This window comes from Saccopteryx bilineata, chromosome 1 (assembly GCF_036850765.1).
Source record: "Saccopteryx bilineata isolate mSacBil1 chromosome 1, mSacBil1_pri_phased_curated, whole genome shotgun sequence".
NCBI lineage: Eukaryota > Metazoa > Chordata > Mammalia > Chiroptera > Emballonuridae > Saccopteryx > Saccopteryx bilineata.
The window spans coordinates 57,298,382-57,320,279 of record NC_089490.1 but is presented as its reverse complement, the minus strand read 5'-3'; the positions used below and the strand labels follow the sequence as shown (position 1 = coordinate 57,320,279).

Sequence of the window (21,898 nt, the reverse complement as noted above, 5' to 3'; positions counted from 1 at the left end):
TCTTCCTCTATTCCATTATTAGTGAATGGACAGGAGGTACAGAGAGAGGAAGAGTTTAAAAAAAAAAAGAAAGGGAAAAAAAAAAGGAAGAGAGTAAATGACAGTAGAGCAGATAAGATGGAATAAAAGAAAGCAAAGTCTTGGATGTCAGCAGGACAGAACTAACAAAATCAACAAAGACTTGGTTATCTGTATTAGTGGTTAGATGGGAAACCTGAAAAATCTATGGATAGATTAGAAATGGATGAATAAAGAGAATTGTACCAGTAAAAATACTGGTTTGTATCCTAACCAAGTAAGTGAAAGCAGAAGAATATAGTTCAAATTTCTGCTGTCAAGAAAAAAGCAATGTGGATCATACACAAAGTGGACGAACTATAGAAGAGTTTAGCAAACTGTGATAGCAATGTATTATTGATTTGATACACTCTATATTACCATAATATACTCCACTAGAAATTAAAACATTAGTTCCAAATTTGAAAGGCTGTTTCTAGAAAAAAAATTAGAAAAAGTTTCTCTGCTAAAAACAAACAATACTGCAGTTTCTCAAAATAGAACTAAAGCTTGGAGCTAAGGAAAACTAAATTTATGTTTGAAAAATCAGCTCTATTCTTGATGGGTTTGGATCTAACCTAAAAGGTATAAAATTTATTTTATACCTTTACTTTATTACTTCAGTATAAATAAAAAAAGCCTAAAAAATACAGTCAATATCTTTATTCACAGAAGTCATGTTCTATAAACTCACTGTGAATACTGAACTAGTGAACAATGTACCACTCACTGCTCTTAGGTGAAAATACAAGGTTAGGTTCCTATAAGCATCTGGTCACAACATTTTTTGTAAACCAACCAAGACATAACCTTGTTTAAGGTGTGTTTCTGTTTAAAGACACCTTATTAATGAATACAAACAATGAACTCACAGCCAACAGCACTGCATTTCATGCTTGAACAAAGCTTACCTAACATAGGTGTTTTCTCCAACAAAAAGCACAAAATATGAAAAACATGGCACCATATAGACTGCAAGGAAGAAATCTGTTTACAGTATGAAGGCTGAAACAAGAGAGCAGAACATTGCCTTGTTAGACCTCAGCTAGAAACAGATGACATAAATTTTTCACTGTACTGTGCATGTCTGCAAATGACTATGAAAGCACTGTGAGCTATGAATTTTGGGGTTACAAACAAATTTTAGTAAGTAGGCAAATTTGAAAATTTGGACTCCATTAATAATGAGGATCGACTGTATTATTCACTTACACTACCATCAGCACTTGCAGCACACTGGCAATTATGACTTAAATACAATGAGGGCAGGCCCTGGCAGGGTAGCTCAGTTGGTTCGGGTTGTCCCAATATACCAGAGTTGTGGTTGCATTCCCAGTCCAGGAATATACAAGAGGCAACCAATGAATGCACAACTAAGTGGAACAACAAGTCAATGGTTTTCCCTCTCTCTCTCCCCTCCCCACTCTTTCTAAAAATCAAACAACAAAAAGATATTTTTTAAAAATACAATGACTGGCCTTGAGGGCTATGTATGAGTAGGAGGGAGGCCTGTGGTGATCCAGCTTGAGGGTGGAGAGTCACAGATGAACCAAAAAATAGTAATAATAATTAAAAAAAAGAAAAACCCTACTATCAAGTCAATTTTAAAAAGGTTTCCTGTAAGTGAACCTAGAAATTTAGGAAACCAATATAAAAGGGCTACAAATTACTTCTTAGAATCAATTTCTGATTTTTAAAATATGAAACACAAAAAATATCCATTCAAAGTCACTTTTTCCGGAGTTGCAAGCAGACCTCTTCAGTTTACATGACAATCAGCATTAAATCAAAGCATGTTCATTTCTAAATTATAATCCCATTTGGAGAACACGATCCACTAAATTTTTTAAAAGCAGAGCCACTAGCCTGACCAGGCGACGGTGCAATAGACAGAGCATCGGCCTAGGATGCAGAGTACCCAGGTTCAAAACTCCGAGGTCTTTGCATAGGCTCATCCGGCTTGAGCGTGGCTCACCTTTAGTTCTTAAGAGAGAGATAAAAAGCAATAAGGGAGAAAACCACAAAAGCATGACTTAATGGTAAATTCAACAAGTTTTTTAAAAAGTACTATTTTCCCCACCCATTCCCTCAATGTTCCAATTAACTCCCACTGCATTAAAGGATTACACTCTACAGAAAATGGTGAGAATTAAGTGAACAAATTAGGAACTCCATATTACCTGCCTTAGAGAATGCCTACAGTTTACACTTTATACATTTCAGTCTGCTGCCAGTCAAGTACTCTTTTTACACCATCTCTTTTAGAAACATGACCTGACTCAGCACACCTGAACATCAAGCAGAAATACTCCTATATACCCCCAAAAAGAAAACAGTCCCTAAAATACAGTGTGTCCGTAAAGTCATGGTGCACTTTTGACTGGTCACAGGAAAGCAATAAAAGACGATAGAAATGTGAAATCTGCACCAAATAAAAGGAAAACTCTCCCAGTTTCATACCTATTCAGTGCAGTTCGATGTAGGCTCACACACATATTTTTTAGGGCTCCTTAGGTAGCTATCCCGTATAGCCTCTACAGACTCGTCACTGACTGATGGCCTACCAGAACGGGGTTTCTCCACCAAACTGCCAGTTTCCTTCAACTGCTTATCCCACTGAGTAATGTTATTCCTATGTGGTGGTGCTTCGTTATAAATGCGCTGATATTCACGTTGCACTCTGGTCACGGATTCAAATTGAGCGAGCCACAGAACACACTGAACTTTCCTCTGTACTGTCCACATCTCGACTGGCATGGCCGTGGGCTGCTCCACTGTATACACGGTGTTATGTCATCATCTGCGCATGCGCACATGCTGCCACATCATCCTACAGAAACTGGGAGGGTTTTCCTTTTATTTGGTGCAGATTTCACATTTCTACAGTCTTTTGTTGCTTTCCTGTGACCGGTCAAAAGAGCATCATGACTTTACAGACACACTGTATTAACCCAAACCAAAATGTGTATTTTCTAAGATTTCTGTTAAAAAACTTTTTTTTTACTATTTATTGACTAATTTTAGAGAAACAGGGGGGGGGGGAGAGAGAGAGAAGGAAGAATTCATATTTATTTCACTTAGTCAAGTGCATTCATTGGTTGCTTCCTGTAGGTGTCCTGACCAGGACTAGAACCGCAACCTTCGTATTTCCAAATGACACTCTAACCAAGTTAACTGGTCAAGACCTAAGATTTCTTGGAGAGTCTAATTGTGTCTCCCACAACCCAGTCAGCTCAATTTTGATCTAATCTAAAAATGAGGCAGTTGTTAAACATTAAATTGTTAAAGTTAATGAAGAATTTAATATTTAAAAAGAAAATGATTCCATGATACTATGCTTCTCTATTCTACAGCTTTGACTAAAACTTGGATCCAAATATTATCTCTGACCCGCAAAGATAAATTTGGCATACATTCCCCCTTTAAGAAGGTATCATTAATATTTTAAATTAGACTAAGTCAATTACATTTAGTCATGTACTTTCATTTAGGATAGTGTTAGAAATTAATAGTAATCAATTTGTCTCACATTCATCCTAACTTTCCACTTCCTTTGTCAACATCTTGGTTCACCTAAGTCACCTGAACTTCTGTAACAAGCTCAATGTCTTCCTAGTGCCATTTCAATACCACACCCGCCACCTGACTGATCTTTCCAAGGTGCACACTGATCCCACTGTATCCTCCCATAACTCACACTGCCATCTAAATTAAGAACACATTCTTTAGCCTGGCTTTCAAGGCCTTCCACAATCTGACCTAACTAACATACCTTTCTAGTCTTCTTTCTTACAATGCTCCAACAGCTAAGCTATTGTAAGCTCTAGCATATACCTCAAACTTTTCTGTGTCTGTACCCTTGTTCAGACCTTTCCCTCTACTTGGATGTACCTCCTCCTCATTTCCTGTTGAAATCCTGCCCACCACTTCAAGGCTTTTCACCACCAAAAAGCATCTCTGATTTTCCTAACCCACAAGTGTCCCTCCCTTCAATCTGATGTCCCTTTCTTTACAGCCCTCTTGTCGCCCTTCACTCAGACTTGTCTAACAGTCATTTACCCTCTCTTACTAGAGTTGAAATTACAAATGCAGAGCCTATATTGAATAAGTGTTTCTGAATAAAGTAAAAAACAAATTTGTCCAAAAGGTAAAACAAACAAACAAAAAACCATATCCTATTTCTGCAAAGAGGGAGAAAAGCCTTATTATTAATAAAGTAAAACAAACTCTCCAATAGAAACTTGTAAAAAATATATACTTAAATGAGCACCTTGACCAGCAGGGGTGCCAAGCATTTTAATCAGTATAGGAGATGTGTAACTGGGAGCAGTGTGTATTACTTCTCAAACATAGCAAGCTGGTCCCTGATCTCCATCAATACATCAAATGAGTAATAAAGTATGACTATTATAATAGTGCATCATGTATCTGGTATCACTAGGATATAAGGGGCTCATTTAAGTGAGTTTTCTGGAGAAGTGGCTTCCTACTGAAGAAACAGAGCTTCGACATGCCGACAGCCTGTGCCAGCTGAGAGATGCTCCTGGGAACTGACCCCCACTTCACCCAGTCTAGCAGAAAATAGGGCAGAGTGGGGAGGTCCTTCTGTACCTGTTACTTGCACCCGGTAAACAGGCAGGCAGCATGGAGGAAAGGGAAGGAGGGTATTAAAAACCCTATAAAATGACAAAAGGAATGTTTTGCATGGCAGAATCCTCATTCCAAGTTGTTGGCACTATCCCTGGCTGCATTTCCCTGAGAAACTTAGGGGAGTTAAGCAGCTGTTCTTCTGTCTTGGAATGACTGTTAGCACCTGCTGAAAGAGTCCGTCCTCTTTGCCACTGAAAAAATTTTACACTCTATTTCTGTTATCAGTCGAACCTTGTACCCCAAAATTCATATATTGAAGTACTAACCACCAGCACTATACAACATATTATTTGGATACAGGATTATTGCAAATGTAACCAGATGAGGTCATACTGGAGTAGGGTAAACCCCTGAAGGAATAAGACTGGTGTTCTTACATAAGAGACAATTTATATGCAAATACACAAGGAGAATGTCATGTGAAGTATGAAGGCAGAGATCGAGGTGATGCTTCTATAAGCCAAGAAACTCCAAAGATTGGCAGCAGACTACCAGAAGCTAGGCAACAGGCATGGAACAGATTTTCCCTCACAGCCCTCCAAAGTAACCAACCCTGCCTGCACCTTGATCTCAGACTTTTAGCTTTCAGAACTGTGAGACAATAAATTTCTGTTGTTTAAGCCACCCAGTCTATAGTCTTTTGTTTGGGCATCTCAAGCAAACCAATTATGTCCTTGTATTTATCATATCACCAATTTACTGTGAAAACCACATACCTCTTTAAGAAACCAAACTTCTTAAAAATGATCAGTGTTGCATTCAATCAACAAACACACAATGATGTCTTCTATGTGCCAGGCACCAAGGACAGAGGAGCAGTAAAAGTGACATGGTCCTTACCTTCATACAGATTAGTGTAATTAGGACAACTGACAACAAAGCTAAATTACATTATGAAAATATTGTAATTGTGATAACAGCAATAAATGACACTTTCAAAAGAGAAGAATGGACATATTTAACACTGTCTGAATGATCCAAGGGGAAAGCTACGGAGGCCCACTGGACAGTTTTGTGCCCTTTTATTGTTTTGCTCCCAGTTAGATGCCAGGTTGTTGGATATCACAGGTCTGCTTTTAATCAGCTACCCTCTTAATTCTCTGCTCACTTTCTCCAACCCATCCATTTCTAGTTTGGAGCTTTTAATTTGCTATGGGCTAGAAAACTCAGGTGATTAATATTGCTAAGAAACATACATTATATAATAAAGATGGCTACAAGTGAGACCTGAAGATTTGGGTTTAATGTGGGCTTTCTGATTTACTGTAGATTCTGAGAGATATTTTTCTGACAGAATTCTGTTATAAGACACTAAGGTGGAACATTATTCTATATAAACTAGGTGTTACAGAACAATTTTACTACTTTGGTATTTAACTGCCTGACAAACATTTGTTTCTTTCAAAGGGAATATAATGTGGCTACTATGTAAACAGTTACAGAAGAAATACTGTTCAAATTTGGAATTATACACTTTATTGCCCAGCATAAGGCACATTCTTATTACTTAACTGTGAATGATATCACCAAATAAAAGGAAGCATTACGACAAGGATATCACCAAATAACAGGAAGCATTACGACATATCACCAAGTAACAAGAAGCACAACAGGAAGGACCAGCCAAAATATCTGCTCTACTTCATAAATACCACCGACCTCTTATGCATATCCAACAATCATCTTTTTTGTTGTGTTTTATAAGCTCTTCTTCAGTTACTTCAATTAATCTGCCTTTTAATCCCGTTAGGTCCTTCCCACTTTTGGTCAGTCGAATCCAATCCATAAGACTTCTGCCCTGTTTTAGAGGTACCTGAAAAAAAAAAAAAAAAGAAATCAAAGAATTAAATGTGGCTTCTTGGCCTGACCAGGCAGTGGCACAGTAGATAGAGCATAGGCCTGGGACACAGAGGACACAGGTTCAAAACCCCAAAGTCTTCAGCTTGAGCGCCAGCTCATTAGCTTGAGCTTCGGGTTGCCGGCTTGAGCATGGGATCACAGACATGAACCCATGGTCGCTGGCTTGAGCCCAAGGTCACTGGTTTGAGCAAGGGGTCACTGGCTTGGCTGGAGCCCCCAAGGCACATATGAGAAAAACAATCAATGAACAACTAAGGTGATGCAAAATGAGTTGATGCTTCTCATCTCTTTCCCTTCCTGTCTGTCCATCCTGTCTGTCTGCCTGTCTCTCTCTTGCTTAAAAATAAAAGTCTGGCTTCTTTGAGTTAGCTGCTTGTCCTTCCCCTCCTGCTGTTTGTCTTCCCGATACATTATTACTCTTATTCCCCTTCCAGAGAATAAGGAAACACAAATCTATTAATTTTAAAAATATTCTTTCCAGCTTTAAGAGGTTATCTGTGGACAAGTCCTGCTGGGGGTGAGGACGATGGAGACACAAAGACCCGACTCCGGGGAACAGGTTCAGTGAGGCAGACCCACTTTATTCAGGAAGTAAGCTAGCTTATATACATGGGTTCAGCCAATAGGATGTTACAGCATGTCCTTCACAGCCAATGGCTGAAAAGATCAGGGAGCTGCGTGGTTGGCACTAAATCATTTCCTTATTGTGAGCGAGCTCCCTTCCTGGGTGTGCCTAGGAGGGTTGCGGGAGCTGGAATATTCACACAGCATTGCATCAGCCACAGCTGCTAGGAATGTGCTCTGCACTCCACCCACAGTTCTCAAAATCATTTTTTTACAACTACAATTATAAATAGAAAATTTTATAAAATACCTGGACTATGAGGTAGGGCTCAGAAATTGTTTAACATAGTAGTAACAAGAATGGTATTAACCTAGAGTCAGAAAATAACTTTTGGTCTTGGTTGTCATTAATAGGTCATAGTCGCTTACCAATTTGGACCAAAATATCTTTGTCTTAAAAATCAAGAGATTTGACAGAATCTCTTTAGCCAGAAAACTGGCTAAAGCTGATTTTCTGGATCGTCAATACAGACAGAACATTGCAAATCACTAGGTAGAAACTAATTTTCTAAGAATCCAATGAGAAACAAAGGTTATCAAATAATGAAAAAAAATAAAACTAACATCTAGGGTAGAGGCTGGTAAACTGGGCCATGCCTGTTTCTGCATAATCCTTGAACCCAGAATGGTTTTCACACACAGTGGTGGTGGTGATGAAAAGACTGAATCTTTACGTGGCCCTCAAAGCCTATCATTTATCTGGCCCTTCACAGAAAAGTTTGCTTACCCTTGCCCAGAGGATTTAATAACAGGATGTATGGTTTCTATGTGTGTGCGTGTGTGTGTGTGTGTGCGTGTTTTCCCAAAATATGTTTTCAAGACATTTATTTATTTATTTATTTATTTATTTATTTATTTTAGACAATTAAATTTAACAGGGTGACATTGGTCAACCAGAGTACAAAGATTTACAGAAAACATCTCCACATCATTTGGACAGTTGATTATGCTGTTTACCCATCACCCAAAGTCAAATTTTCCTGTCACCCTACATTTGTTTTTCTTTATGCCCTTCCCTCTCCCCATCCTCCCTTCCCCTCCCCCTGGAAACCACTGCACTCATCTCTGTCCATGAGTCTTAATTTTATGTCCTGCCTACGTTTTCAAGACTTTTAGATGAGAGCTATTTATTAATATTTTAACCAGTTAAGACAATCTAGTAGAAATTTTCAAGACATCCCTATGGGATAGGACTGCTGTCTAAACTTGTATAAATAGCTTGTAAGATAGGACCTGAGGACTGCTTAATGTAAAAGCAAGCCCATTCAAGGAAGTTCATTGTCACAGACTGAATGTTATGTCCCTTCCAAATCCACATGTTGAAATCCTAATCCCTAAAATGATGATAATCAGGAAGTGGGGCCTTTGGTAGGTGATTTGGTCCTAAAAACAGTCTTCATGAATAGAATTAATGTCCTTATAAAAGAGGCCTGAGAGAAATCCCTTATCCCTTCCAGCCTTTTGAGTATCAAGAAAAGGTCAGCTATGAATCAGGAATCAGGCACAGAATTGGTCACTGGCCGGTACAACTTCCCAGCCTGCAGAACTGTGAGAAACAAATTTCTGTTGTTATCAGCCACCTACCTAGCTTATGGTATTTTGTCATAGCAGCCTGAACTAAGACATTTATATATAGTACCTCACTTTCCTGCATCATACCTATTTTAGACATTTACTCACCCCAAAATAATCAAGCTAACAGGTGTATGGTGCCTTTTTAATTTTATAGTCCTTCCTAAAAATCTACATGATCTCATTCTTACCATCACTAAAACATTTTTGATTTCTTGGTCCTAATAAATAAAGTGCAAGAATATGATATTTCCCATCCCAAACCAAAATCACATCTTGTCTCTGCGGATTTCATAATCCATACAGTAGTTAAAAGTACGTAATCTTTTGAAAATGAAAACCTAATCATGGGCCCTCTCTCCTTCAGTGGTTCCTCACATTACCTTACAATAACGTCTCTAAATTCCCTACAGTGGTTTATCAGGCCCTTCAGAATCCGGTCATAGTTTACCCCACTATCTCCATGTTTTAACTTTTGCTTCTTCCCATTTATATGCTTTAGCTAAATAGGAACAAATTCCTTGATTGCTATGAAACACTTGCTCCATGCCGATTCCCCCACCCCCCCTCCCCAGAACCCACTCCCCCACACCTTACCCCCAACCCCAGCAGACATTATTTCCTCCAGAAGCCTTCCTTCTCTGACCCTAGCTCCTTCAAAGTCATAACACGCTATTACCGTATCTATGGCATTTATAACAGCCTGTTTACTAGTCCTTGCAGTCTGTTAGACTAAAGTCCTCAAAAACAGAGACCACATCTCTAGAATAAGGTAGGTTCTCAATAAATATTTATTTACTAGTGTTAGTAGAAATAATAGCAGCTATCAGATATTGAGTGCACAGTTTAGCCAGGCACTGTGCCAAGGGTTTTACACAACAATCCATGATATTTAAATAAAAAATGAGAGGTATTTAGTTATATTTAGTGAGTGCTTTCCATATATCAAGACTGTGCTAAGAAAATCATCTCATTTAATCCTATAAACAATCCTATACAACGGGTATTGTTATTTCCATTTACACCTGAAGAAATTGAGAGCAAAACAGTTATATGTGAGAGCTGGGAAAAGATTATGGTCATTCTCATTCAAATTTCTGTGCTTTTTAACAATTATGATATACAACCTCCCCAACTAGGTTCTATTTCTCAGTCTACCCATTTCATACAATCCTGACTCAGCTCTAACATGTTCAAGATTAGCTTGTTTCACAAAGGGAAAACAAAAAACAAAACAAAACAAAACAAAAGCTTTAGTTTCCCTTTGAATTGCACAATAATCTTATTTTGTTCTCTTTTTAGACCCAACGACTCACCTTTGCCATCACCACCTGTGAGCCTTTTGTCTTTGCCTCTAAATTTTCTCCTTTAAATGGATGCTGAGAACATCAGTGGTAGTTTTCATGGAGAAGGGCAGAAACTCATATTCTAATTCATAGATACTTTCCTAGGAAAGTTATACTATTCAGCCAAACATTTAGCTTAAGGAGAGAAACAGGTCAAATATCAAGGAGCAGGGGACAAATGATTAGATGTCTGTATGATATATGGTGCAATAAATAAAATGTCACTGCATATCACATCAAGTCTGTAAGATCTAGGGCAACAACATTCCTTACCAGTTTCCTCTTCTGTGAAATGGAGATAACAAATACACCCACTTCATAGGATCATTGTAAAGATTAAGTAATACATGTATAGCGTTGAGAACACTTAGAACACACACAGCCATCAGTAAGCACTGAATTATTATAGTTGGGTTTACAGACTTCCGAAAAGCTAATGAAAGCTACAGATCCCTGAACCCCTAATTCTGGTCTAGAGTCAAACTCCAGATCTAAGGGGAAAGAAAAAAAAAAAGGCAGTGAAGGTCCCAAAAGATGTAAGCCGTAAGAGCCCTCAAATGACAAAGGAGTGTTCCACACATGTATAAGTCTTAAAAACAATACATGATGTGGTTACAGAATGAGGAACCAACAGATAACAGGAGCAAACAATACATGTTGCAATGAACAAGGGAGACAATTTTATTAAGTTTTGCAAATGTAAATAAAATACATTTGTATTCCACCTGTTGCTAACTAAAACTATGTTCAAGAAAAACTTAAAGAGTGTATTAGCTTCAACGTCAGCAGTAGAAAAGGCAGTGACAAAACCCTGAGGTAGCTGAGGAAGAAAGAAAGGAAGTATGACTTGGAGAAGTCAGTAAACCTAACGCAGGTTTGTCGACATTAGATCTTCATTCTCAGATCTCGCGTAATTCGGGGGGTCCCCACCCTTGGAGGGATGGTCACTGTCGCCACTGCCCAACTTTGCCCTTCTGGAGGGAACCCACATCCCTCAGAAGTCCTTCGGAAAGTGATGAACAAAAGATTTAAGAGGAGGGTAGGCTGAGGGAAGGAAGCTGATACTCAGTACCTATAATCCAGCGACACAGTGTCTGGCCCTATCATTTACATCTGAATTTAGTTCGCGGGCAAAGACAGGCGGAAGGGAACTGACAGAAAGGGGACAAGGCTCTGGGAAAGAAGAGCGACTAGCAAGTGAGAGGGAGGTTAGGAGAGTTCTAGGACTTGGGGACGGCAGGGAATCAGAAACAGTCGACTGCTAGGGCAGGAGAGACCGAAGGTTAGAGAGGAGAAGAGGAGGTGAGAGAGGGAGGGGAGAATGGACTATGTGGAAACCCGAAACGCCGGCGGAACGCAAGCGCTGAGCCAGACCGTCATCCGCTTACCTTGCTACGCCCCCCCGAGGCGACGCGCTGCTGCGAGCTGGGGGCCGGAAAAGACTGGGAAGGAACGTTCAGCATCCTGGACCCCTGGCCCGGGCCCTGGCCGGGGTCCGCTGCCGGACGGGATAGATCACTGGACTCCCCCCTTGAGCTACACCTCCGGCTCCGGCTCCGAGGCCGGGCAGAGGCCAAGCCCCCGAGCCACTTCCGGGGTCACCAGGGGTGAAGCGCGCTATGACGCAACACGTCGAGCCCGCGGAGGGCGGGGACTAAGGGACGAACGGAGTGACGGCTGGGGGATTGGAGGCGGAACCAGAGGAAAGGACGCATACTCCCTAGTTCTTCACCCTGAACTTCAGCACCGCAAGGAGGTGACAGCAATTCCGCGGAAATAGTAAAGAGAGTGAAGCTGTTCTTAGCCTTGGTGCTGACCGAATCAATAAAATAAATTCTTGTAGAGTCCTGTCGACCCACAAGTGTCCGTCTATTGTTAAGAACTGTCGTTATACAATGTAAAATATGGAATAAAATAATACTATTAGAGAATTTTGATTTCTCTGAAACTCTTTCCTCTAAGGCAGCAGACTGTACTTGAAAGAAAATTTAAAAGCCGAGGTGTCAAATGTAAACAGCCAATCTGTGGGCTGAAGAGAAAACTTCATCTTTAATAACCCTCGCTAATAACTGACACTGAGCCAACGATGTTAGTTTTCTCCATTCACCTGCTCACAAGTTCTTCCTCCTCACATACCTTCCAGTCTTCAGTGAAAAACACTGATGCAGCCCACCCCCAACTGCAGTATTTAAGTCAGACAGGATGCCATCTCTGCACTTGAATGGCCTTATGCAAGGTATTTTAGTATCTCAAAGCCTCATTTCCCATCTGTATAATGAATTTAGGTTTTAGTAAAGATTAAATAAGATATTATATGTAAATTATATAGTACAGTAGTAGGCATTTAATACATGGCAGTGATTCTTCATATTATTCCAACATATCAATGAGAAGCACAATTATTCTGCAGGTAAACAGCTATCCCTAATGCTCAAGGTCCAGATTCGGAACCTGGTGAGTTTTTCCTTGGGAAATACACACATCCTGAAAATAGAATGTAGTGAAGGGAGAAAGTTTTTAAAAGAAATATAGCTCTAAATAACTCTCCCCAACCTCATTCCATTACTAAATTTTCCTGAGTCTGAAACAGGGTTTAAATATGCCTGATTTCAATGGCCTTGATGTCAAAGTGCCTATAAATTAATGTCTGTTGTATCTTTTCAATTAGGAGGAAAAGTATGGGAATATAAGTAGCAATTCAAGTAAAAGGCATTTCTTAGCTAGGTAACCATCTGTGACCTTCACCTCTACCCATTGTTATTCTAGAATACTATAGCAACAGTCTTTATTTGCAATTAATATGCTTACTTTGAAAAAAATGTATTTGAGTTAAAGAACTTCATTACCATCATTTACTATGTTCCTTTACCTTGCAAAGCGTCCCTGTTTTCTCTCCCATTAAAAGAGTATGTACTCTTCTATAAATCTATTTTAAAAAACTAATACTGAGAATTTCCTATTTCACTCCCCATAAGAAAAATTTTACAGAAGAATATCAGGAGCAGGGAACCAGAACAAAGGAAGGTGATGTTGCTGGAGAATGTTTCATATCTGCCAAATTTTCTAGCTACCCCTTGTACAGAAAGCGGAAAGAATACTATCAAATTCTGGCCTTTTGGCTGCTCTTTTTTATACTCCATTTAAGTCAAGTCCATTTAAACATTTTGTATTAATTCTGGGGATTCCTCAATAGACTGCCATAAGGAGTGAACATCCATGCTATTTCACTACTTGATTTAAGGACAGCTGATAAGTATTAAAGAGAGAATTATTTGACTCATCATTCATTAAAAATGCCTAAAATTTAATAGCCCTAACACTAACTACCAATCCTAATTAGAGACAATGATTTAAAGTACTTTTCACCATCTGCTAGCAAATACATGATAATAATGTGTGATTGGTAACATAAGGTGATTTTCTTTATTATCTATGAATACTCATCTGTAACTACCATATCCAATAGAAATCAATAGGAAATAGCAGATGTTACAAGATACAGTTTGAAAATATATATGCAAAGTTATAACTGAATATTTGCAAAATTATACTAAAGATATATTTGTAATATAATGAAAAGATCAAAATTATCTTTTGTAAACTCCAATGTTTACAATACAATCAACACTTTCCTAAATGGCACCTATTTTTAAATTCCAGCATTGACTAAGTGTAGGGATAAAAAAAAAAAAAGCCCAACTACCATAGTACTTACAAAATATTCATTTTATTAATAATTTATATACAAATAAATAAAGGATTATGATACATTTGCATGCTAAATTTAAATCCTACTAATTTTAATGTCATCAAAAGTAACTAATCAGATTAATTTTCACAGTTCAATTCCTCAATTTCATCTTCACTATCCGAATCTTCATAAAATGAAATTGTGGCCTGAATTGGAAAATTTTTCAGAAGAGCTTCTGCTTCTTGATATAAGTAATCATAACACTTTGATTTTGGCCAAAAGAGTCTGAAAAAAGCAGACAACATAATACACTTTATCTTTTTCATATTTAGAATCCTTATACTCATGAAGTGTTCAAATTTCAAGAGCTCCATGTACTTAATAATTGACTTATGCATTTAGATACAGTCTTAAGGTACAGTTTTAAAATGCTATTATCACAGGTTCATAGCAGTCTACTTGCCAAAGTATTAGTAACTGGTTGATTATTTTAAATCTTTATCCAAGCTGTAAATTGAGTCAAACAAATTCACACTAAATCTTGTGTAAGCCTACAATCAATATTTAGCTTACTCCAGGCATTACAGATGTACTTATTTATTTTATTTTATTTTTTAGTGAGAGGAGGGGAGGCAGAGACAGATTCCTGCATGCGCCTGGACTGGGATCCACCCCGCAATCCCACTAGAGGGCGATGCTCTGCCTATTTGGGGCCCTTGCTCCATTGCAATCTGAGCCTTTTTTTTTTTTTAGCACCTGAGGTGGAGACCATGGAGCCATCTTCAGTGTCCAGGGCCAACTCGCTCTAATGGAGCACTGGCAGCAGGAAGGGAGAAGGAAAAAGAGAGAAGCGAGAGGGGAAGAGGAGAGAAGCAGGTGAGCACTTCGCCTGTGTGCCCTGGCTGGGAATTGAACCCTGGACATCCACATGCTGAGCTGATGCTCTACCACTGAGCCAATTGGCCAGGGCCAATATATTTATTCTTAAAAGAAAAACAAAAAAACAGAAGGCTTGTCTTCCAATTTCTTAGGGAAAAAAAGTGAGTCCTACACTACATTAAAAATTCTGATGATAGCCAATTTCACCAAAACAACAAAATACTGTGCTTTTACACAAAGGCAGAAGTCACCTAGCATGTTGCTTAAAATTTACACTTTTAACTCTCAATTACAGATTTAGCCAATATAAGTTTAGAATAGTATAAAAAGTAATGTTTTTTAAATTTTGCCTGTGCACTCACAACTTGAAATACAGAAAGGCTACTCTTAGCCCAGTCTTGATCCCATTTCCCTCCCTGTTCTGTATCCAATTAAATTTGGGGACATCATATTGAGGAATTGAGAATGATGCTGTTTTCATACAAATAATTTACATATAAACATGTTTACCTCAGTATTTCAACTATTTTGAAAAATATTAAACTTGCTATCTGATCTTCTATTATTTTTCACCCATGGAAAAGAAAAGAGGAGAGATAAGATTGAATTAACTGCAGTGTAGACACTTCAGTGTGAGTAGCTCCATGCACTCATATAACAGATTGATTCTAATAAAGAGATGGTACATTGTGCACTCCATTTTAAAAGGCAAAATAAAGGCAATATAATTTATAGCTTTTTTATCAAAGTGGTAGAAAATAGTTTATAATTTTGGGAAATTTCAAATTAGTAACCGTCAATAATTATTTTAGTGCTTTCTGTGCCTGACATAATTCATTATTCAAAGATGAATAAATCATGGCCTTACCCACTCAAGAAGCTGACATGAGTAAAAAGAATCAGAAACATACAACACTACCTGATAGAAATTAAGAAAAGTAAAATGAACTTAACAGAAGTACAAACATAATGCTGCAGTAATTCAGAAAAGGAATGAATTGCTTATATAGGAAACAACTGATCTTTTCACGTGTTACTGGAACTGCCAAACCCAAAGAATCTTGTTTGTTATCATATTCTACCCAGAATTTCTCACTGACCATTTTTCTTCCAGGGACTCTACGTTCTTGAATTCCATGTTCTGACAAATTCCATGTTCTGTCTCTTCTTTGGGGTTTCTTTCTCTGTATACAGGTTAGATGTTGACCTTCCCCACAGTTTTATCTCAAGTGATCATCTCTTCTCTCTGACTTCCAGGGATGACCCAACCCACTGGCATGATTTCCCTAACTGTTCATTACCAAAAGCTCCCAAGTCTGCATTTCCACTTAAAAACTTGATGATGAGCCTCTGATTTATATATTCAGCCTCTGATTTATATATTCAGCTCTCTAATGGGCATTGTTATTTGGATGCCCCATTGACACATTAAATAACATAAATGGAAAACTGAACTCAGTATCTTACTCTCGTAATTTCCCATCTGTTAGTACATCATTCAACCTGGTGATCAATCACAAACTTGGGAACCATTCTGTCTTTTTACCTCTTCTTCACCTACCTTATCCAATACATTATAAACCTAATCTGTTTTGTCACCTAAGTATTCCCCCAATTCATCCAGCCATCCCCACTTCCAATGCCTAAGAATGGCTCCTTATCGGCTCTGGCCAGTGAATAGAGTGTAGGCCCGGCATATGGACATCCTGGGTTCAATTCCCGGTCAGAGCACACAAAAGAAGTGACCAACTGCTTCTCTTTCCCTCTCTCTCCTCTTTCTCTCTTCCCTCTTGCAACCACTGGCTCCCTTAGTTCAAGTGTTGCCCCCTGTGCTGAGGATAGCTTGGTTCAGTTGAGCATCGGCTCCAGATGGGTTGCCTGGACCTGGTACATGTGAGGAGTCTATCTCCCCTCTTCTCATGTAAAAAGAAGAGGAAGAAGAAGAAGAAGAAGAAGGAGGAGGAGGAGGAGGAGGAGGAGGAGGAGGAGGAGGAGAAGGAGGAGGAGGAGGAGAAGAAGAAGAAGAAGAAGAAGAAGAAGAAGAAGAAGAAGAAGAAGAAGAAGAAGAAGAAGAAGAAGAAGAAGAAGAAGAAGGAGGCTCCTTATCACTCTTGCTTGAACAACTGCAATAACTTCTAGTTTCACTTTTGGTGTTCTAATAATGACTACCATTTCCTTAGTGATTTTTCTTAAATATAGATCTGATCACACCACTCTTCAGGTAAAATCCTTTGTGTAGTCCCCAACACTATCTACAGGATCAGAACGAAACTATGTACCAAGGTGTATAAGATCTGGTCTCTGGGTTCGATGCTGGACCAACCACAGCTTCATATATGATGCTCCCAGAGGAGCCATGCTGTTCCTGACCCTGTTACTTCTTTTCTTGTGCTATTTCTTCTGCAACTGCCTGCCCCACCTACCATCTATTTGGCTAACTTCAAGACCATAAACTATAATCCACATTTTCCTGACCCCTCTGTACTCTCTCTGACAAAGTTAAGCACTTCATGCCCTAAAGTGGAAAACTGACCAAACTGAACTCTATTACACCTCCTACAGAGCTGTGATTATTTTTTACCTGTGTCCTTCACTAGTGCTAGCACATAGATCAATCAACATACTATTTATAAACACATACACATTTTACAAACATCATACGGCTGTTCACCTAACAGCTCTCTGAAGCAAACTGCAAAATTAACCTTTTACCTGAATAAAAACTGAGAATCCTACAGAAAGACTGGCTGCCCGTGACTAGAACAGGAAACTAGCTCCTCATTGTTATGCCAAACAACTTGTGACCCCTTTATGATCCTTAGTAAACTTTAGAATTGTCATCATCACAGTTACATTTTCTCTTACATGGCAAGCTCAATTTGTTCTATTTGTTATAAAACTGCAGCTGTGAACACCAATCTTCCTTCTGATTTGCAAGAAAATAATATACACACTGTCTGATGTGAAGTCAATTTCATTCGGATCCCTTGGCATTAAAAAAAAAACCGTTTGGCAGGCACAAGACGTCAACGTTCAACTTGTACGGTATTACTCACTTTCCCTCGTTATGCTATCTATATTCCTTAAGTTTTTACTGAGTATGCAGTGATTAAGAGTTCCTCTAGGTGAGAGCGTGAGCTACTCCATTTTTCAGTTCAATGAATAAAGGACCTCTGGGACTGGGAAGATAAAGTAACCTTGAAAATAGAATTTCCAACAGAAAAATTGCAGGCCCAGCTGCTAAGCTGGGCTGTGTGATGTCCCGGGGTTTTCCCTGGGCTGGAGGAGAGGGAAATCTTAGGTTTGGCCTGTCACTCACCTTACGGGGTGCCTGTATCCGGAAAGCTTTCCAGGGCTTTCGGTCATTCCGGGGCCATTGGGCATCTGGGGACGTAAGGAGATTAATCAGTTATCACTCACCTTTTTCTAGAAAACTGGAAACGTGCGCGACCAAGCGTTCCTCGCACCCGCCGGGAATGTGACGCCAGGACTCTCCTCAGCCTCGTTCTCGGTCCGATCCTTGTGTCGTAATTGCTCCGCAGGACACACTCGCCTCGTCAGCACCGGCAGAGCCGCTAGTAGGACCACCGGCAGGCGCGACCTTAAGCGAGGGGCAGGCCTGGCGCGTGCCTCCTTCGCGCCCCGCGTTCCCAGCCCTGGTGAACCATCCGCGTCCCACGGAGCCGCAGCCAGCCACGCGCGGCTCACTCACCCCCTCTGCGGTGTGGTGCGGGGCTGCCTCCTCCTGCTGGCTTCCGGTGTCAACCCACGGTCTCCAGAAGCCTCCGGATCTGCGAAGTGGGGAGCAAAGGAGCGCAGAGGAGACGTAAGCCCAGACCCGGCAGAAACGGTCGCAGCCGAGCGTGGGCTCCGGGGCATGTGGGGGGCGGAGTGCGGATCGGAGGAGCTGGGGAATTGCAGGAGGGAGGTGTGGGGTTGGGGCGGCGCGGGGCGGTGCTGAGACGCGGTACCCGGAGTCCGCGCCCCCGCGCCGCGTCGGGCGGTCGGGGGCGGCGAGCAGCAGGCGGCGGCAGCGTGCACACTCGCCGGCTCCACTCTCCGAGCGCTCGGCGGTCTCCATGGCGCAGCGCGGCTCTGCAGACTGTCGCTGCCAGCTCGCGGGAAAACCTGCCCCTTTCACAAACCGTGCCCGAGCTCGGAGTTTATATAGTGTCCGCAGCCTGCTGCACATAGAGAGTTTCGCTCCCTCTCCGCCCCCCTCTGCCCGGCCAGCCGCATAAACAAAAAGGCTGCGCGTGAAGTCGCACCGGACTGACCCCGGTGTGAGCGCGTGCAGCTCCCAAATGGCCCGGGAAGGGGTTTGTCGAGCGAGTGTTAATCGCTCTTCACCCATGACTGCGGGGGGAAAAACAACATTCGCCCGAGCAGCTAATTTCCAAGTGAAAAGGTTAGGAGGGAATAAAATTAAGCGATTCTACACGTTTTGTGTATTTCTGCAGAAAGGCCAAGTGGCTGGTAATTCCCTGACTCTCCCAAGTCTCATAGCTTTTTGGCCTTTGGCAAATGAAACTGGTTCTGCACCCCTTATTCTAAAATATGGGATGCTGAATAAATGTAAAGGAAAGGCCTTAACTCCTCTTTCTGGCACAATGCAAGATGGGTGAATGAATGGACTTCTTATGAAAAGACTATCCAGGTTTTAAACAAATAAATTAACAGTCTAGGTTCATACATCTTCCTATTATTATTTGAAAATAATAGAAAAAAATATAAGAAGAGATGAACTGTAAAACTTTGAACGTTCCGGCCAAGAGAGTCAGGGACTGGAGTCGTAATTTATTACATTATCCTCTCATAATATAATATAATTTCCCCCCAACATCTTAGCCGCCTGAAGATACATCTTGAGTTTCATCTATACAGTTCTGTCACTACTTGGCATTTTGTCACTCAGTGATAATTAGAAAATTATTCTGTGGGGGTGGAGCATGTATAGAATGATAATGAAATCTTGAAGTTATATAGAACAAGTTAGTTAACTTCTCTGTGCCCTGTTTCTCTTGTTTAAATTACCTCTCACTTACTACAGAGGTATATTAAAAATTATAAAAACGTGTCATGGTTTAAAGCAGGGGTCAGAAAACTTTTTGGCTGAGAGAGCCATAAACACCACATATTTTAAAATGTAATTCCGTGAGAGCCATACAACGACCTGTGTACTTTACGCATTATCCAATAAAAATTTGGTGTTGTCCCATAGGACAGCTGTGATTGGCTCCAGCCACCTGCAACCATGAACATGAGTGGTAGGAAATGAACGGATTGTAATACATGAGAATCTTTTATATTTTTAATGTTATTATTTTTTTCTATTAAAGATTTGTCTGCGTGCCAGATGCAGCCATCAAAAGAGCCACATCTGGCTCACGAGCCATAGGTTCCCGACCTCTGCTTTAAAGGAAAAATGATATATCGATGCCATAGTTTTAAAATGTTTTAAATAATAGAGCTGACTTCCTCTTAAAAGTTGTAGTTAAAATTCTAAAAACCTTGAATGTAAAGTATATAGTGTCTCTGCCACTCATTCAGTTACTGTATAGGAAAAGAATCCATTGAATTAATAATACCCAAGGGCCTATTAGTATCTACCCATCAGATAGGGAGATATGGTTTACTTCATATAATAAAATCAATAACAATAGGTACTTAATTGTGTCTCAATGCCCTAAACAGCGATTTTCAAACTTTTTCATCTCATGGCATACATAACATAGTTACTAAAATTTTGTGTCACTCCAAATATATATATATTTCTTGCTGATCTGACAAAAATAGGTATAATTTTAATTCATTCACACCAGATGACTATTGTGCTGGCTGTTGTCATTTTTTTTTCTTTAATAATCTAAGGGAAAAGAAGTCAGTTCCCAAGACTAAATAGTCAAGTATTGCATGTTTTAAAATTATAGTGCACTGGTTGAAAATCACTGCCCTAGAATTATTGTTAGGCTAAATAAAACAAAATGTATAGAATGCTTGCTACAGTGCCTAACACATAGTAAGCTCTCAACAAATTTTAATATATTTTTCAAGAAAACATTTAACAAATGTTGAGCTATCTGATCAAATGGCCTATTGTTTCAGTTCTGTAAGCATTTTTTGAACTACCTATAATATGCCAAGTACTGTGTTTTCCAGATAGAACAGTGAAAAAGATAGTTCCCCTATCTGTAAAAGGATTACTATCTATAGCCATCACAATGAATACATAGCAAAGGTTTTTTGCTTTGTTTTGTTTTTAGTGAGAGGAGGGGAGGCAGAGAGACTCCTGCATGTGCCCCAACCAGCATCCATCCAGCAAAGCCCACTAGGGGACTTGTCCCATCCGGGGCCTTTGCTCTGTTGCAATGGAGCCATTTTTTAGCACCTTAAGTGGAGGCCATGGAGCCATTGTCAATGCCCAGGGCCAACTTGCTCCAATTGAGCCATGGCTACAAGGGGTGAGAAGAACAGAGAAAGACAGAGGCGAGAGAGGGAAGGGTGGAGAAGCAGATGGACACTTTTCTTGCCCTGACCTGGAATTGAACCCAGGACTCCCACATACCAGGCCGATGCTCAACCCCTGAGCCAATTGCTCAGGGCTGCAAAGGTTTTTTTAAGGTGCCATATTCAGTAACAAAAGCACATTTTACTCAGAGAAATGGCACATTAGATATGTCTTCTGTTTGGGACAACCACTAAAGCCTTCTTAGAGTAAATAAGACCTATCTAGTCATTTCTCAAAAGGTCAGTCAAGAAATAGTAGTAGCCCTGGCCGGTTGGCTCAGCGGTAGAGCGTCCGCCTGGTGTGCAGGGGACCCGGGTTCGATTCCCGGCCAGGGCACATAGGAGAAGCGCCCATTTGCTTCTCCACCCCCCCCCTCCTTCCTCTCTGTCTCTCTCTTCCCCTCCCGCAGCAAGGCTCCATTGGAGCAAAGATGGCCCGGGCGCTGGGGATGGCTCCTTGGCCTCTGCCCCAGGCGCTAGAGTGGCTCTGGTCGCGGCAGAGCGACGCCCCAGAGGGGCAGAGCATCGCCCCCTGGTGGGCAGAGCATTGCCCCTGGTGGGCGTGCCGGGTGGATCCTGGTTGGGCACATGCGGGAGTCTGACTGTCTCTCCCCGTTTCCAGCTTCAGAAAGATACAAAAAAAAAAAGAAAGAAAGAAATAGTAGTAGTAGTAGTAGTAGTAGTAGTAGTAGTAGTAGTAGTAGTGTGTGCA

General features: G+C 40.4%; 2 protein-coding genes across 3 annotated transcripts in view; both read right to left on the bottom strand.

Moving 5' to 3' along the window:
- CYB5R4 (cytochrome b5 reductase 4) overlaps window positions 1-11,699 on the bottom strand; it is a 140,145-nt gene extending 128,446 nt beyond the window's left edge. For both annotated transcript variants that reach the window (XM_066254151.1, XM_066254159.1), the window contains exons 1-2: window positions 11,498-11,699; window positions 6,367-6,520 (exon numbers count right to left, since the gene is read on the bottom strand). In XM_066254151.1, the coding sequence (XP_066110248.1) occupies window positions 6,367-6,520; window positions 11,498-11,572 (229 nt within the window). In that variant the 5' untranslated portion in view covers window positions 11,573-11,699. The remainder of the gene's footprint in view (window positions 1-6,366; window positions 6,521-11,497) is intronic.
- A 2,198-nt stretch (window positions 11,700-13,897) lies between these two features.
- Window positions 13,898-18,760, bottom strand: RIPPLY2 (ripply transcriptional repressor 2). Its single transcript, XM_066254172.1, has 4 exons — window positions 18,651-18,760; window positions 18,392-18,470; window positions 17,999-18,063; window positions 13,898-14,085 (listed from the first exon to the last, which is right to left on the bottom strand). Exons 1-4 carry the CDS (start codon window positions 18,758-18,760, stop codon window positions 13,938-13,940), a joined length of 402 nt encoding a protein of 133 aa, XP_066110269.1. The 3' UTR covers window positions 13,898-13,937.
- Between the last annotated feature and the right edge of the window lie 3,138 nt (window positions 18,761-21,898).